Here is a 17583-nt window from a genome sequence, read left to right as displayed (position 1 = left end):
GCGGTGGGGCTGTCCTGTGAGTTGTAGGGTGTTAGCAGTATCCCTGGGCACAGTAATGTAACAATCAAAAATGTGTTTGGTAGCACAAAAGCGCAACTATAGTTAAGAATAATTTATTGTATATTTCAGAGTAACTAACAGTGAAATTAGAATGTTCCTAACACAAAAAAAGATACATACTTGAGGGTATGAATATCTCAACCACTCTGATTTGATTATTACTTATTATATGTTTATATCAAAATATCACATGTACCCTATAAGTATGTACAAATATTATGTAGAATTTAGATTTATGTAAATTTTAATAAAAAATAAATATTAAAAAATATCAAGATATTGCTAAATGTCCCCTCAAGGAACAAGGTCCCCAGGTGGAGAACTGATTCTCTAGATGGGACATGTATAGATGATGTTTTCCTTTGTTTTTTAGTACATATGCCTATTTTTTAGTTTTTTCTAAAATAAGTGTACTTTAGTCATATAAAAAAAAATCTTTGTATCTATTATTGTACCATTGCCTGCACTGTCTGAAAAAAAAATACACTCAGATGAAAAGATATTCACACTAATACTTACAGTAAGAAAATTAATTTTATTATTATTTTAAAATAACTATGGAAAAACTATACAAAGGCCTCCCCGATATCAATATTCCTTAGGCAACTTTGAAATATTTATAATCTTACTCTTTGGACTAGGCATCCTAATTGTAATTCCATATCTTAAAGAAGCAATTCTAAATATAGGAAATGCTTCACAAATAGGATTGATTTTTGCAGAGTTACTTATAAAAGCAAAAAGTTATAAACACTGTAAAACCAATCATAGGAAACTACGTTAATTAAGGTACATTCACTTAATAGACTACCGTACAGCATTAAAATGATATTTATAAAGAACTTATAACAATGTGGGGGCAAGGTTTATGCCATATTGTTAAGTGGGAAAATAACTGAATACAAAATCAAATATGTTACATCACATTCAAAGGCATAATAATGACAACGAAAAGAATCTCATCAACGTGGTCGGAAGAAATACACCAAGATATTAAAAGTAATTGTTAATTGAACAATGGCATCATAGGTGACTTTTTCACTCTACTTTCCTGAAATATCCAAATTTTTTACAATAAACATGTACGTATTTACAGTGAAAGAGAGAACAGTGAAATTTCTTTTTAAAAATACTTGAAAATGATCACAAAAATGTGCCAACATTTCAGGTAAGAAATATCTTTTTCTATTGGATAGATTCCAGCCACCTCATGGATTTTGATCTAACTTGTTTACATTCATCAGGGGTGATGAGCAGTCCCAGCCCACAGGAAGCACAATCTTTGCAGACAAAAGGTGGCGCTTCTCATATTTGTCAGGCAATATTTGTCCAACCTGGCTACTCCCAGGTGGCTCCAGTGAACTCTTGTTAGCTCACTCCTCTGTCTCTTGTGGACCCAGACTATATGTTACAATAGACCTCAAAGAGGGAGGCAGCTGCGTGCATTCGGTAGAAAATAGAAAAAGGCATGGCCAGGTTGACCACAATTATCCAGGGTTCAAAGCCAAAGACAATCTCCTCCAATCCGTTGTCATACTCGGGGCGACAGCCAAAGGCAGGAGGTATCCAAAGCTGCAAGAGAAGAGAAAATGGCCTGTGGTGGGGAGTGGCTTCCAAGCCACCACAGAGGCCTCACTCAAGTCCCAGGCCTCGTGGGAGCTGACCTGGGTACATGGAGACTGAGTCGCCCCTGACAGAACAATAAGGAAATCTCGTGGCATTTCCCATCTCCACAGAAACCACCAAATCCATGTCTGCCATGATTCTGCTCACTTCCTCACCCACCCTTCCCTGCAATCCATCCCGAATGAGTGCTTTTTGAACCCATCTAACTCTCTCCATCCCTACAGCCCTCACCCAGCCTCGGTTTCCTCATTTGTAAGATGGGAATTCTAACACGTGTCTGAAAGGGCTTAGATGAGAACTAAATTTGCAAAACTGAAAGCAGTGACTTTTGTTTGTGTTGCTCACGGAACCTACACACTGTTCCCTGCTTCTCAGTCTCTTCTCTGTCCCAGTTCTCTCTCCTTCTGCCACCCCTTGAGCTGTCAGGCTCCTCACTCCTGCTTCAGGCTGCACACTTCTTCAGCTTCCTCCACCCCCTGGCTGTGGCAGGCAGCCTCTAGGATGACCCTCAATGCTCCCCAGCTCCTGCAGCCACCCTCTTGTGGAGTCCCCACCCCTTGAGCGTGGGATGCACCTAACAACTCACTTCCAACTCACAAAATATGGCAAAAGGCCCAGGAAGTCACTTCTGAAATTAAGTTGCAAAAGGACCTGCTATCCCTCTTGCTGGTGTTCTCCTGTAAGACAGTTGGCAGAGCTGCCACGCTGCGAAGCACCCTATGCGGCAAGGAGCCCAGGGAGCACTCCCGTCAACAGCCAGCAAGGAACTCAGACCCTCAGTCCAACAAGCCACAGCTGAATCCTGCCAACAGTCACATGAGTAGATTTGGAAACAAATCCTCCGCCACCTCTCACAAAGTCAAGCCTTAAAATGAATGCAGTCCCAGCCAAAAGTTTCAGCCTGGGAATGGCCCTGTGCAGAGACACTCAGCTAAAACTAGTTGGATTCGTAAGTCAGAGAAACTATGAAATTATAAATGTACATTGTTTTAAGTTGCTGAGTATTGGGGTGCTCTCTTCCATAGCAATAGGTAACTGAGACACAGCCTTCATTAGTATCACCATATAGAAAGCTCCCTGGTGTGTACAGCCGACCTCTGTATCCAGGGACCTGTGTCTGTGGATTCAACCAACCACGGATCAAAAATATTCAAAAAGTAGGCTGGGCACAGTGGCTCACACCTATAATCCCAGAACTTTGGGAGGCCGAGGCAGGTGGATCACCTGAGGTCAGGAGTTCAAGACAAGCCTGGCCAACATGGTGAAACCCCATCTCTACTAAAAATACAAAAAATTAGCCGGGCGTGGTGGCACGTGCCTGTAATCCTAGCTACTCGGGAGGCTGAAGCAGGAGAATCCCTTGAACCCAGGAGGCGAAGCTTGCAGTGAGCCAGGATCGTGATGCTGCACTCCAGCCTGGACAACAGTGAGGCTCTGTCTCAAAAACTAAAGATAAATAAATTCAAAAATAATATGGTTGGTTGTGTCTGCACTGAATATGTACAAACTTTCTTCTTGTCCTTATTCTCTAAACAATACAGTATAACAACTATTTACATAGCATTTAAATTGTATTACGTATCCTAAGTAATCTAGAGATGTCTTAAAGTATACGGGAGGATGGGTAGGTTACATGCAAATACTACCCCATTTTACATAGGACTTGAGCATCTGTGCATTTGGTATCCACCACGGGGGCCCTGGAACCAAGACCCCTCTCTTCTACTTTGCTTACTGGCTGCTGTGACTCTTAGGGTCTCTCCTACCTGTTCGTCGGGTCCCTCCCAGTCTCCTTTGCTGTTTCATCCTTTGCTCTGCCTCTAAATATTGGCCAGTGTCCAGAGCTCATTCCTGGGTCCCTTTCTATTCTCTATACACATGAGCCCTCGGGCTCTCTCCCAGTCCCTGGTTGTAAATACCAGTTATAGGCCTATGACTTCCCAGTCTAAATCTCCAGCCTGGACCACTCCCAAGAACCCCAAGCTCATAGTTTCCAGTGGCAACTTGAGTGTCTAAAACACATCTCAGACTCAACCTACCTTCCCCATTTCTCCATCTGATGAGCTACAGCGTCCTCCCAGGTGGTCCATCGAGGTTCCAGGTGTCATCCTTATTTCCCTCCTACTCTCATAACCACACCCCCTCCCATCCAGTCCATCAGTGCATCTCCACTGTGCACCTCCAAAGCAGTATCTTCAGCCCGCCTATGGCTCTCTCTCTCCACCTGTCCAGTCGGACTCTCTCACCTAGACCATGGCGGTGGCCCCCTGCCTGGTCACCCGGCTCGCACTAGGGCTCCACTCGGCCACCAGATTTACATTTTATGGAAATCAGATCCTGTCCCTACCTTGATTAAACCCCCAAAGTCTTCCCAAAATGTTTAAAATAAAAGCTACACTCCTGCATGGGGTGATAAAGCTCTCTGTTAGCTGATTTCTAACCACTGCACATGCTTCTCCTCACTCACCCCACCCACTTGGCATGCAGCCCTTCTTCCTGTTTCTCAAACCAGACCCGCTCACTCCCACCGGGGGTTTTATACCAGTCCTTGTTCCCTCTGCCCTGAACATGTGTGGCCAGCCCCTCCGTGTTTCACGTCACCCTTCAGCGAGGCCTCCCCGCTAAGCTGGTCCATCTGATCTGCAATGGCCACCCAAGAGCTATTTCCCACACCCTCCTTTTCCACTTCTCTGCTTAATACGGGTACACTATAAGGTGTCTGTCTTGCTCAGTTGATGGTTTTGCCTGCTGTTGCCTGGTTTGTAAGCCCCATAAGAGGAAGACCAGAGATCTTGGTCATTGCTGTACCCTCACCATTCATAGCAGTCCCTGGACCTCTGTAGGTACTCAAGGGACACCTTTTAAAGGAAGGGAGAGAGGAAGGGAGAGGGAGACGGGGGGAGAAAGGAGAAGAAAGGAAGGCAGGAAAATGGGACCTCTTTTCTGAAATCCACATCTTTATATCTGCTGTTCAGCTGTCTGTAAATTCTTGTTACTTATCCTATTGAGAGGCGGCCTATGATCTCTTTCCTTGAATCTATATGGACTCTGTCACTACAGGACTAATAAAATATGGCAGAAGTAACACCATGCAGTTTCCAAGCCCAGGGCTTAGGAGACAAGCAGCTTCCAGTTCAATCTCTTGGAGGGTCAGCTCTGAGACCTTAAGCCACCAGGTACGGAGTCCGACAACCCTGAGACATCATGCTGGAGACCCAACTGTGGATACCCCAGTCAAGAGTCCCGCTGAGCCCAACTTCCCAGCCACTCCCACCCAAGACACCAGACCACGGAGCTTCCTGCCAAGGCTTCACCAACTTCACTTGATACTGTGAGGAACAGAACTGCCCATCCAAGCCCTGCCACGAGTCACAATAAATGCCATGAGACAAAAACAGTCATGCATGTTGCTTTTGTCACACATTTGGGGTAGCTCATTGCATGGCAATAGAAAACCAAACTATCTGCCTGTTGGGTTCGTCCATTTGGATGCCGCAGAGGCACCTGAAACAGAACACATCCATTACTTAACTCTGGTCCTTCCTTCCACACTGACCTCCACCCACCACTCTCAAGGTTGCCCCTCCTCCAGTGTCCTCCGTCTCCAACATAGGATCACCATCTCCCCAGGAACTCAAGTGTGAAGGCAGGGATCACGCTTGGCATCTGTCACCCTTCATGAGTTGCAGCCTGGAGACCTTGGAGGGTGTTATGATGAGTAGTCACAAAAGGACTAATACTCCACAAATCCACTTATATGAGGCATCTAGGAGTCAAATTCCTAGAGACTGAAAGAACAGTGGTTGTCAAGGGCTGGGGAGAATGAGGAGTTCATATATAATGGGGCAGAGTTTCAGTTTTACCAGATGAGAATAAACTGGAAAAGGGCATTGGTGATGTTTGCGCAACAATGTGAACGTACTTTACTCAACTATACACTTGAAAGTGGGTGCAATGGGAAAGTTTATGTGGTATGTTTTTTACCACAATTAAAAATATAATAAAATAAGCATGAGTCAGATCCCATCACTCTCAGTGTAGACCCTTCCATGATTTTCTGTTGCATTTAGGATCAAGTCTTGGCTCACAGGCCCTGTGTGGTCTCCCCTCTGCCCTGTGCTCCATGCTCCCAGGTCATGTCCAGTGAGCCCTGCCTTGCCTTGCATCCGTCCCTTCCCCACACCTGTAGCTCTGCCCTGATAGTCTCTCACCCCAGCCCCATCCACACCCTTCCTTAGAAGAGGCCTTCCCTGACCCGTCTCCCACAGCACCCTGCCCTTCCCCGTCACCATACCCACCCTCTATTGTCTGCAGGGCCACGGCTCCTGGAAATTCAACTAACATTTCCATCTCCGTCTCTGGAGTGGAGCCCACTCCACCTGGACGTGCACATCAGCACCTGCAGCTGGGGCCTCTGGACTGGCTCCTGATGCTGGAGAAGACAGCTCTTGCTCTCTGCCAGATGCCTTTGGCACCACCTGAGGTCAACCACAAGGTTTCAAAATGCCACCCAATAAGCCCTCATGGGCATCCTAAGACACCACCCTGTGATGATTTCCATCCTCTGGTTCAATCTCCCAGAACCCAACCAGTGCCTGGGGGGCGTCATGGGCCAAGCACAGGGAGGAAGAAACGAAGCCCACTCTTCTCCTTGAACTGGGCCCTGGGTCTGGCCTTCGGGTCCTGACAGACCATCAGTTGCCACTTGATTCTGGTATTTCAGACAGTGCTATCTTTCTTCAAGTGGGTCCAAAAATGCAAGCCAAGTATTTCACCCAGTGGTCAACCAAAAAGGCAACCAGGGAAAAATAACTTTTCAGAACTCAGTTTTAAAAAGATATATCAGGCCAGGAATGATGGCTCACACCTGTAATCCCATCACTTTGGGAGGCCTAGGCAGGCAGATCACCTGAGGTCAGGAGTTCAAGACCACCTTGACCAACCTAGTGAAACCCTGTCTCTACTAAAAATACAAAACTTAGCTGGGCATGGTCAGTGCATCCCTGTGGTTCCACCTCCTTGGGAGGCTGAGACAGGAGAATCACTTGAACCCAAGAGGCGGAGGCTGCAGTGAGCCAAGATCATGCCATTGCACTATGGCCTGGGCAACAGAGCAAGACTCCATCTCAAAATAAACATATATTAATATTAATCACAGGATATGTACAAAAAGCTTATGCTTGAGGAGGATTCTAGAACTAGATCTGACTTTACAAGAATTTGCATTTTGGAATATGCACCTCAAAAAGCTGCAGCCGACTAGTATCTATCTCTCTTGTTAACTCTTTAAATTCTTGGTTCACTGCTGTGCCCCTGACATAGTCCCTGGCATACAGCAGGTGCCTGGCAAATGTCTGTTAGATGGACAAGAGGGTCTGCCTGCAGCCAAACTCTTCTTGACCTTCCCCCTTCAGAGCCCCTCCTCACTGCCTAGTGAGCTGAAGGAACCCGGGTGATCCAAGGCTAGGGTGGATCAGGTTTGCTTGGCAGACACACATCCATTCTGACTTCAGAAGGGACCTTCCCAACTTTGCATTCTTAGGGCTATATCAAAAGTTGCAGGCCTTGTATGCACCATCTGAAATTCAGGGAAGAAAGCTCAAAAGCCTCTGAGCTTCTGGGGCAACAGAGAGCAGGCTTGATAATGGAGGCTGGTAGCAGAGAGCTGACTTCACCCGGAGTGATGGGCAGGCACCTCTGTGGACTGGGGCATTCCCCTCCAGCCACCAGTCACCATCACTGCAGAGACTCAAGCGGTGGCAAAGGCTGCTTCCCCCTCCTTCTCACCAAACCCCACCATCCTTCCTTTATGTGTCTTTTAAAAAATCCCAAAAGCACACAGTGCTTCTTATTTCTTTTTCTTCTCTCCATCCCTCTGTCACTGCGCTGGTTCAAGCTCCTCCCCTTCCTGCCTGGGCTGTTGCACGGCTTTCTCTCCCAGTCTTTCTGCTTCTGGCCCTGTCTGTCTCCATCCTTGCTACACACAGCTGCTGGGAGGATCATTCCAAAACACAAATCTGAGAGAATTCTCCCCTACCCTCAGCATAAAGACCAGACTCTAGCCAGGCCTAGGAAGCCCTGCTCAAGCCAGAGTCCACCTAGCTGGGCCCTCTCTCCTATTTCCCATTCTGCTGCTCCAAACTACTTGGTGCTCCCAGAACATGCCATGGTGTCTTTGCTTCTGTGTCTTCACATATTGTGTGCCTCTGCCTGAAATGCTTTTCCCTGCCTTGATCACCTGGTGAACTTCCAGTCATTCCTTGCTGATGCAGACAAGATTGGGTGAGTGACTGTACACCTTCCTCTCCCTTGCTACCTTCCATCAAAGAAGCTGGAAAGCAAACCATTCACTTCTCCAGCCTCCCCTGCAGCGAAGGGTGCCCATGTGAGAGACACAGCCCTTCCCAGCTGCTTTCTGCCTTGAACCTAGATGTGATGCCTGGTGCAGCTACAGCCATCTCATGACCATGTGGCAACAGGCGCCACACCACCCAAGTGACAAAATGAACAGTGCCTGGATGCCTGATGACATGGTTCAACTGCCAGGCCAACCCCAAGCAGCCAACCTCTGGAATTCTCATGAGACAATTAAACATTGTTAAGACTGAAGACACTGTGAATAAAATTGCCTATCACTTGCAACCAAAAGCACTCCTGATTCACACTGGGCCTCACCTCAAGCACCTACTACTCACTGAAGTCTTTCTGGATCCCTGCTCCTAGTACACCTTGCACAAGCCCCTCTCAGCACTTGTCCTGCTCACTGTATTAGATTTTCTCATTGTCTCCCTCCCCCGTTATACTGAGACCTTTTAGAGAAAAGAGACTGAATCTTTCCACTTTATCTTTAGTACCTAGCCCAGACCCTAGCATGCAGCAAGTCTTCAGTAGGTAGATTTGTAGAATATATGTCTACTTTCCAGCCTTATATTTTAATTTTGTACTTACAGTATTTTTATTACAAGCTGCCTCCATTCCTTATTTTAAAAAGGCAAGAGAACCCTAGATGTCCATTAGTAATGGACTGGATAAAGAAAATGTATGATGGCAGGGTACAGTGGTTCACATCTGTAATCCCAGTACTTTGGGGGGCTGAGGCAGGAGGATTGTTTGAGCCCAGGAGTTCAAGAGAAGCCTGGGCAGCACAGTGAGAACCTATCTCTACAAAAAAAAAAAAAAAAGTTTTGCCAGGCGTGGTGACTCACACTTGTAATCCCAGCACTTTGGGAGGCCAAGGTAAGCGGATCACTTGAGGTCAAGAGTTCGAAACAAGCCTGGCCAACATGGTGAAACCCCATCTCTACTAAAAATATTTTCAAAAACTAGCCAGGTGTGGTGGCTGGTGCCTGTAATCCCAGCTACTCTGGAGGCTGAGGCAGGAGAATCACTTCAACTTGGGAGGCAGAGGTTGCAATGAGCCAAGATCACGCCATTGCACCATAGCCTGGGCAACAAGAGTGAAACTCTGTCTCAAAAAAAAAAAAAAAAGTTTTTTTAAAATTTGCCAGGTGTGGTGGCACATGCCTGTGGTCCCAGCTACCCAGGAGGCTGAGATGGGAGGATTGCTTGAGCACAGGAGGTTGAGGCTGCAGTGAGCCGTGATCATGCCACTGCACTCCAGCCTGGGTAATAGGGCGCGACCCTGTCTCAATAAATAAATAAATAGAAAATGTGGTAGCTATACACCATGGAATATTATGCAGCCTTAAAAAAGAATGAAATCACATTATTTGCAGCAATGTGGATTGAACTGGAGTCCTTATCCTAAGTGAATTAACCCAGGAACAGAAAACCAAATACCACATGTCCTGTCTTACAAGTGGGAGCTAAACATTGGGTACTCATGAACACAAAGATATGAACAATAGACACTACTAGGCACTAGTAGAGGGGAGAGGTCAGAAGTGGGGTGCAGGCTGAAAAACTACCTATCGGGTACTATGCTCATTACCTGGGTGACAGGATCATTTGCTCACCAAACCTCAGCGACACACGATTTACCCATGTAACAAACATGATGTGTACCCCTTGAACCTAAAATGGAAGTTTAAAGTAAAATTAAAAGAATAAGTTGGTGCAGATTACCGAAATATTGCAGAGGAACAAGAAGGCTGCAATATTCCTCAGGACTTTTCTCTTGGCGTTGCCCTGTAAGAAACGGGGAAGGCGGACTGGGCTTGGGCTCCCTCCCCCGCTGCTCTCCTCCTGCTTCTCCTCCTCCTTGCCACAGCCTTCTCTCATGCACACATTTCCTTTGGCTGCTGGTGGCATGTCCCTGCCCCGGGGAGCCACATCTCCAGCCACACCTCCACTCTTGAGGCAGGAAGAAGCAACGGGCTTGCCATTGCAGACTGTGACCACCCGAAGGGTTCGGATGTCCTCAGAGAGCTTTTCAGGCTCTCGGTGAATGGATTCGATGATGAAGAGGTTCTGGATGTACTTCTCCACCATCACCAGGATGGAGTAGGGCAGGTTGTACCAGGTGTAGCGGGGGTGGTCCTCGGCACAGAGGATGGCCAAGATTGAGCCCCAGGAGATAAGCCAGGAGCCCGAGGCGGTGCCCACCAAGAGGTCTGAGTCCAGTTTGCGCGCCGGATTTTTGGACTCGTCCAGTGATTTCTCCTCTATCCTGTAAATCCGGATTCCAGCCAGCCCCGCAGCCCCCATAAGCATCAGCAGGGTGATGGCATACAGGTAGAACATGATGAGCGCCGACTCGCTCTTGGTCTTGGAGCGCCCGATATGAATCAGGTACACCACCACCACGGCAATGGTGGCGGCCAGCGCAGTCAGGCCCAGGACTGCGCCCACCGTGACCCCATCAGACTTGAACTGCATCTTCTGGTGCTGATGGCTGTCAACTTTGCGCCCGATGTTCTTCCATAGGACATAGAGCATTGTGGAGGCCAGGATCTGATACTCTATGTTGAAGGGGTAGAGGTAGTAGATCCCGTGGGAGATGGCAGTGCAGAGAGTTGGGGGTGTGCAGTTACACTGCGGTGTGTGGTCATCTAAAACTAGGGGAGACAGGTAGATCACACAGGAGGGCGATTAGCATGTGCAAGGGAAAGCAGAAAAGCACAGAAAACCGTTTTCACCGTGGATTCAGGCTTGGATCTTCCCACTGGATTACAAGCTGTATCATGTAATGGCTTATTATCACGTTTAATGTCATGGCTAAGTTGATAGCCCTGAGTATCCCCAAAGCGTATGCATTACCTATATTGCATTTATTTTGTGGGTTGCCAAAGAGGATAGAGAAGATGACTCTATTGTTGTAAAAAATAGATATGTAGATGATAGATGGATAGACAGACACAAAGATGGGAAAAATCTAGAAGGACACAAACTAACATCTTAACAATGGTTATCTCTGGGTGGAAAAATGACAGATGATTTTTAATGTCTTCTAGATTTTGCTTCCCTGTATTTTCTAAATTTTCTCTGTGAAGATGATTTACACGTGTGATTTTTTAAAATTAATTTTTAAAAATACTTTCTGGAGAAATTGCCCCTTTTAACTAGCAAAAGATACGCCCCTTAAGACTCCAGTGCTAGCAAGCATGCAGGAGACAGGCGCTCTCCAGCATCAGTGCGGGGAAAGCAAATGGGCCACCTTCTGGAAGAGAAGCTGACTGTGGTATGGAGGGCCCTGTCGTCACAGGAGGGCAGATGCTGCAAGTAAATGACGAAACAGGTCACCAAAGTCCTAAAGGCAATGCAGTCTCTGACCCGTAATTCCATTCTTCCCATTCTACCCTTCTACTCAAAGGGACGAATAAAATAATATAATCGAAGAGTCAGGTAAGGCCGGGCACGGTCACTCAGCCCTGTAGTCTCAGCACTTTGGGAGGCCAAAGCAGGAGGATCACTTGAGGTCAGGAGTTCAAGACCAGCCTGGTCAACATGGCAAAACCTCATCTCTACTAAAAATACAAAAATTAGCCAGGCGTGATGGCAAGCCTCTAATACCAGCTACTCGGGAGGCTGAGGCAGGAGAATCACTTGAACTTGGGAGGCAGAGGTGGCAGTGAGCTGAGATTGCGCCACTGCACTCCAGCCTAGGTGACAGAGCAAAACTCAGTCTCAAAAAACAATTTTTTTAGAAAAAAAGGTTAGGTAAAATTATGTATGTGTGTGTGTGTGTGTGAGAGAGAGAGAGTGAGAGAGAGAGAGAGAGAGAGAGAGAGAGAGAGAGAGAAACAGCTCAATGTCCAACAATTTAGAAATTGTTAAGTAAATTTTAGTATATCCCAGCAATGAGATAGTAGGCAACCATTGTACATTATAATTAAGATGTGCTTTATGGTTTTTTGGTATTTGGGAGGGGACGTTGTTTGTTTGTTTTGAGACAGAGTCTCCTGTTGCTCAGGCTAGAATGCTGTGGCACAATCTTGGCTCACTGCAACCTCAGCCTTCTGTGCTCAAGCATCCTCCCACCTCAGCCTACTGAGTAGCTGGGACCACAGGCCAATGCCACCATGCCTGGCTAATTTTTATATTTTTTGTAGAGACAGGGTTCTGCCATGTTGGCCAGGTTGGTCTTGAACTACTGAGCTCATGCCATCCACCCACCTCAGCCTCCCAAAGTGCTGGAATTAAAGGCATGAGCCACCACACCCAGCCAAGATGTGTTTGAATATTAAGAAAGTAATCCCGTTTCAAGGAAAATGGGAAAAAGTGGGAACAAACTGTATATCTATTTTTTTTAATGCAAGTCACAACCCAGTACCAGGCTGTAAAATCAGGTAGTAACCAACTTTTTTGTGGCAGAAATAATTTTCAGTGGACTAGAATAGCATAGAATGGAGTGGAATCAACTACCATAAAATTTGGGAGCATCTCTGACATAGTAAAAGTAAGTATTATTTCATCACCCATACACACATAGGTATGTGCGTGTTTGGGTTACAGTGTAAAATCTGTCTCTTACTGTAGGTTGCAATAAAAAAAATCAAACATATAGTATAAAATCAACTATAAATATGTGACACACTACAAAAAAATAACCAAACATTCACAGCATTTACTGCGTTTCTGGGTAAGTGTTGTGGATTTTTTTTTCCTTCACACTTTGTCATTGTTTTAGTTTGTGATATGTATATATTACTTGTAAAATCTGAGAAAAGTTATATCGTAGCATTAATTTTACATTCACAGAACACTATGTAATTTTCTTTTTCTTTTCTTTTTTTTTTTTTTTTTTTTTTTGATATAGAGTCTCCCTCTGTTGCCCAGGCTGGAATGTAGTGGCACAAACACAGCTCACTGCAGCCTTGACTTCCTGGGCTCAAGTGATCCTCCTGCATCAGCCTCCCGTGTAGCTATAGCTGGGACCACAAGCCCATGCCACCATGCCTGGCTTTTTTTTTTTTTTTTTTTTTTTTTTTTTCCAGAGATGGGGTCTGCCTTTGTTGCCCAGGCTGGTCTCAGATTCCTAGGCTGAAGGGGTGATCCTGCCTTGGGATTACAAAGTGCTTAGATTACAGGTGTGAGCCACTCCCCCCGGTAATAATCTTCAATCCATACAGGGCTTCCCTAGCACTTACAATTCAATACGGCGTTATGCAGAAGACAAGGGAAGAAATCAGGAGGAAAAGTTCAGAGTAACAGAATGTTAGAGCTGACAGAGTTCTTTTTTAGAAAATTAATCCAATCTCATCTTTCACAGAGGGCCTTGAAGCCAGATTGCTAAGATTCAAATCATGACTCGATCACGTGTTCACTGTGTTATCCTGGGCTGACTTCTCCGTGGCTTGGTGGCTTCATCCATATAATGAGGTTAATATTGTCTACCTGAGGCCAGGCGTGGTGACATACGCCTGTGATCCCAACATTTTGGGAGGCCAAGGCGGGTGGATCACAAGGTCAGGAATTCGAGACCAGCCTGGCCAATATAGCGAAACCCTGTCTCTACTAAAAATACAAAAATTAGCCGGGTGTGGTGGCACGCACCTGTAGTCCCAGCTACTCAGGAAACTGAGGCAGGAGAATCGCTTGAACCTGGGAGGCAGAGGTTGCAGTGAGCCAAGGTCATGCCACTGCCCTCTAGCTTAGGTGACAGAGTGAGACTCTGTCTCAAACAAAACAAAACAAAAAAACACATATATATAGCCTACCAGAGAGTGTGGGGGCACAAATTAAATGACATGTGTAAATTTCCAAGAACAGTGGCAGGCACTCAGCAAATGCTTAATAAAAGTTTACTTTTGTTATTGTTGCCATTGCTGCTACTGATATTGATACCAAGGAGGACATGAGGCCCAAACACCAAGAGTGGCTGCTGGTTGGGGGTGTTGATTTCATTGTCTCCACCCCACTGATGACGAAACAGGTTCAAAGTGGTTCTCTAGGACAGGCTGGGTGTACACGCTGGCACAGACTCACTGCACATTAAAGCCGGAAGGGATCTTTGCAAGTGCATGATTTGGATACCCTCACTTTACAAAGGAGAAAAGGGAGGCTCAGAGAGATTAAATGTCCTTCCAAAGGTCACACAGCTCGCACATGATGGGAACAAACCTGAGACACCCACTTCCCTGCCCCACATTCCCCTCAGCCTGAATGTTCTAATATAGGAGTGACATATTGTAAATGCTAAAGGATTTTAGAAGAAAATATAAAGATTGGGGGGGAGGGATAGCATTAGGAGATATACCTAATGTAAATGATGAGTTAATGGGTGCAGCACACCAACATGGTACATGTATACATATGTAACAAACCTGCACATTGTGCACATGTACCCTAGAACTTAAAAGTATAATAATAAATATATATATGTGTGTGTATGTGTGTGTGTGTGTGTGTATATATATATATATGGATTAACCCAACAGGCTCTCAGATGGGAACAAGGTGGAACAGACGTGAGCTAGAATTATAAGCCAAGTACAGTTAAATTAAAACTTTAAATGAACTACAGCCTATTAATCACAACCTACCATTAGACTTCTATGAATTTTTAAAAGCCATACTTTCACTAGAAGGAACTGGTAATAGAGGTTTAATTAAAAACACAAGCAGAAACAACCATCAATCTTCTCTAGCTGAAAACAAAGACATTTATTTCTGCAGCAAACTGGACCGTGAGGAATGGCCATCAGAATGATCACTGTCGGTCTCACAAGTCCCTGAGTCATGGAAGAAACCTTTAATTACACATCACGTATGAGAGATTCAGGTTTTGGAAGATTTTCAACAACAGGGGGCTGTCTGGCTGATGCTGAGTTGGGTGGCCCTGCAGTTCTTTGGGACCTGCACTCCATCTCTGAACACTGTGGACTCTGCAGGTTTCCAAGATATTCCAACATGGCAGAAGGGCCACTCACCTCTCTCACCACTCACCTGTTGTTATGTTCCCAAAGCCCAGAGTGATGAGCCGTTCCTTGTGCTCATTGAGTTGGTGCTTGGACTCATTGAGGACGCCGTTGGCCCACAGAAGCAGGTTGGTGAACACTGAGTGGATTACCCCAAACCTGAAAAACACAAGGACTCAGTTCTCAAGCAGCCCTGGGAGAGCCTCAAGCAGCCCTGGGAGAGCCTCAAGCCCCACGGGCTGAGACAGACGTGTGCACACAAATACATGGCTCCTTCTCAGCCATGCTTCTGGTTTCACCTAGCAGCTCAGACTCTGGATGGGCCCCCTGCCTGGCTGGGTGGGGTAGATCCATGGAACCTTCCAAAACCACAGACTCTTGGCATTCAGCCTTAGTCTTGAACGTGCCAGTACTCAACTCAATGCCTATAGGACATCAAAGAAGCTGGGTCTTGGAAGCAGAGCCAGAGGGATGAAAATTTACTAAGAGCAGAAAACCCACCCCACCACACCCCAAATCTTTTTCCCAGAAGAGAAGAGGAGAGGAGAGAACAATGAGGGAAAGATGAAAGAGTACCACTGGAAATCTGGAGAGCAGGTCCACCCTTACTGCTGATTGGCCAGCCCCAACCATCATCCACCCCTCCACCACGCCACCTACTTCTAAGGACATTGAAACAAGCCAGAGACTCCTTGGCAGCTAGGCATGGCCATTCTGGCCAGTGAGATGTGACCTTTAGTCTACTGGGCACTACTGAAAAGCTTTTGCTTTCCTGACAAAAGAAACAAGAATAAGAAAAGTCTGCTATGGTCCCTTTCTCCTTTTTATCTAGCCTTGAATGTGGACATGAAGGCTGGAGCTGTGGCAGCCATCTTATGACCATGAGACAGCCAGCTTGGGCTAAAGCTGCAGCCCACTGAGGATGGCAGAGTGGAAATCTAGCTGCTCGGTAATGACTTTGTTGAGCTGCGGGAGATCCAGATAAGCTTAAAGATGAGCCCATGGTCACACATGGAGTAAGCAGCTACATGGGGGTTTGCCAAGATGGTAAGCAGCAGAGCTCTTCTAGTCTGATTCCAGAGTCCTGCCCTTGGCTCTGTGCCATGCTGCCTCCTACGGCAGAAGATAGAAAAGAGAACTAAGTGGAAGGTAGACACTGGACTCTGGGTAGCAGGCGAGAGATCCATGGGGAATGCGGTCCCCATAGGGTCACTGATTTCTTCAAATACTCCAAAGTCTTCCTACATCTACAGGCTTCAGGTGTATTCACACTGGTAGCTTTCAGGGTACTTAGCAACGTGCCTTGCAGGTAGCAGGTGCAGCAAACACTGGTGATTTGAGAGAGGGATTCTTTAAAACTTTCTGTGGAATTGATCACTCCTAATTGGAAAGCAGAGGCCCACAGGAAGCATGATTCCAGTTTCACCTGGCAGCTCAGGCTCTGGGTGGGTCCTCTGCCTGGCTGGGAGGGGCAGATCCATGGAACCTTCCAAAACCACAGAGTCTTGGCATTCAGCCTTAGTCTTGAACTTGCCAGTACTCAACTCAATGCCTATAGAACATCAAAGAAGCTGGGTCTTGGAAGCAGAGCTAGAGGGATGAAAATTTACTAAAAGGAGACAAACAAAGAGACCCCTCAACCATGATCTGCCCATGGGAAAAATGGTGCACCTGTGTCCTCAACCTTGACCCTGCCTCTTCTCTCCGTTTTAACCTCAGCTGATCTCTCTGGGACTCTCACGGGAAACTGCAGGCAAAACCTTGCCTCATTTGAATCCTGACTTCCTTTGGCATAATATCCAAGCACAACTGGAGAAGGAAACAGAATCCCAGGGTGTCTGAGTCAGGTGTTTGCCAATCTGCTTGCCCCTTGTGCTTGCCCAGTTGCTGTAGATCGTGGCCAGCCTTCCCCAAAGCATCTGGGAGGCATTCTATAGAGCCTTTGACAAACGCAGACAATGCTGTTTGCCTCATACTGACTGGCTTTTCTTTTACTCATAATGCACACAGTTCCCCTTTCCTCTCTCCTTTTTCCTGGTCCAAATGGCACTATCCAGTCCCAGGCCCATGGAACTCAAGGAGGTAGCACTGTTGCCACGCATGGCTGTAAGCTGTTCCGCCACGCAAGCTCCCTGCAAGCTGGCAGCCTCCTGTTGGCTTGATGTGGAAATGGTCCACAAACCAAGGGCAGATGTCATTTTCCCATGCCAGGCTGCCTTTCTCATCACTGGATTTGACAGTCCCAGACTACTGTAAAGGGAAGGCTCTCATGAGCCATTTCTAATCTCAGTGTATGTTTCCTTCATCTGTGTGTGTGCACATGGTGCTTTCTTACACGGTAACAACACCTTGCAGTTAGGAGATTCACTCCATTACCCTGTCGATTCTTTCCTTTCATCCTCACAATCCCCTGGGAGGGTGGTGGGTGGACCTAGTAACAGATCCTACACTTGCTGAGTGCCTGTTACATAGTGCTTTACATCAATTCCTTCATTCAGTCCTTGAGGCAGGCTACGTTATTTTCTCTGAAAGAAACCAATAGATTCTTCTCCATGATACTGAGGATTGTCAAGTGGCG

The 17583-nt window shown here is 46.4% G+C and overlaps 1 protein-coding gene across 1 annotated transcript in view; it reads right to left on the bottom strand.

The window, feature by feature from the left end:
• Positions 1-1384: 1384 nt before the first annotated feature.
• OTOP1 (otopetrin 1) overlaps positions 1385-17583 on the bottom strand; it is a 36911-nt gene continuing 20712 nt past the window's right edge. Inside the window, exons 4-6 of the mRNA XM_025386654.1 lie at positions 15034-15164; positions 9772-10703; positions 1385-1632 (exon numbers count right to left, since the gene is read on the bottom strand). Of these exons, the coding sequence (XP_025242439.1) occupies positions 1462-1632; positions 9772-10703; positions 15034-15164 (1234 nt within the window). The 3' untranslated portion in view covers positions 1385-1461. The remainder of the gene's footprint in view (positions 1633-9771; positions 10704-15033; positions 15165-17583) is intronic.

The sequence above is a fragment of the Theropithecus gelada genome, chromosome 5, assembly GCF_003255815.1.
Source record: "Theropithecus gelada isolate Dixy chromosome 5, Tgel_1.0, whole genome shotgun sequence".
NCBI lineage: Eukaryota > Metazoa > Chordata > Mammalia > Primates > Cercopithecidae > Theropithecus > Theropithecus gelada.
This window is presented reverse-complemented; position numbering and strand designations above follow the sequence as displayed.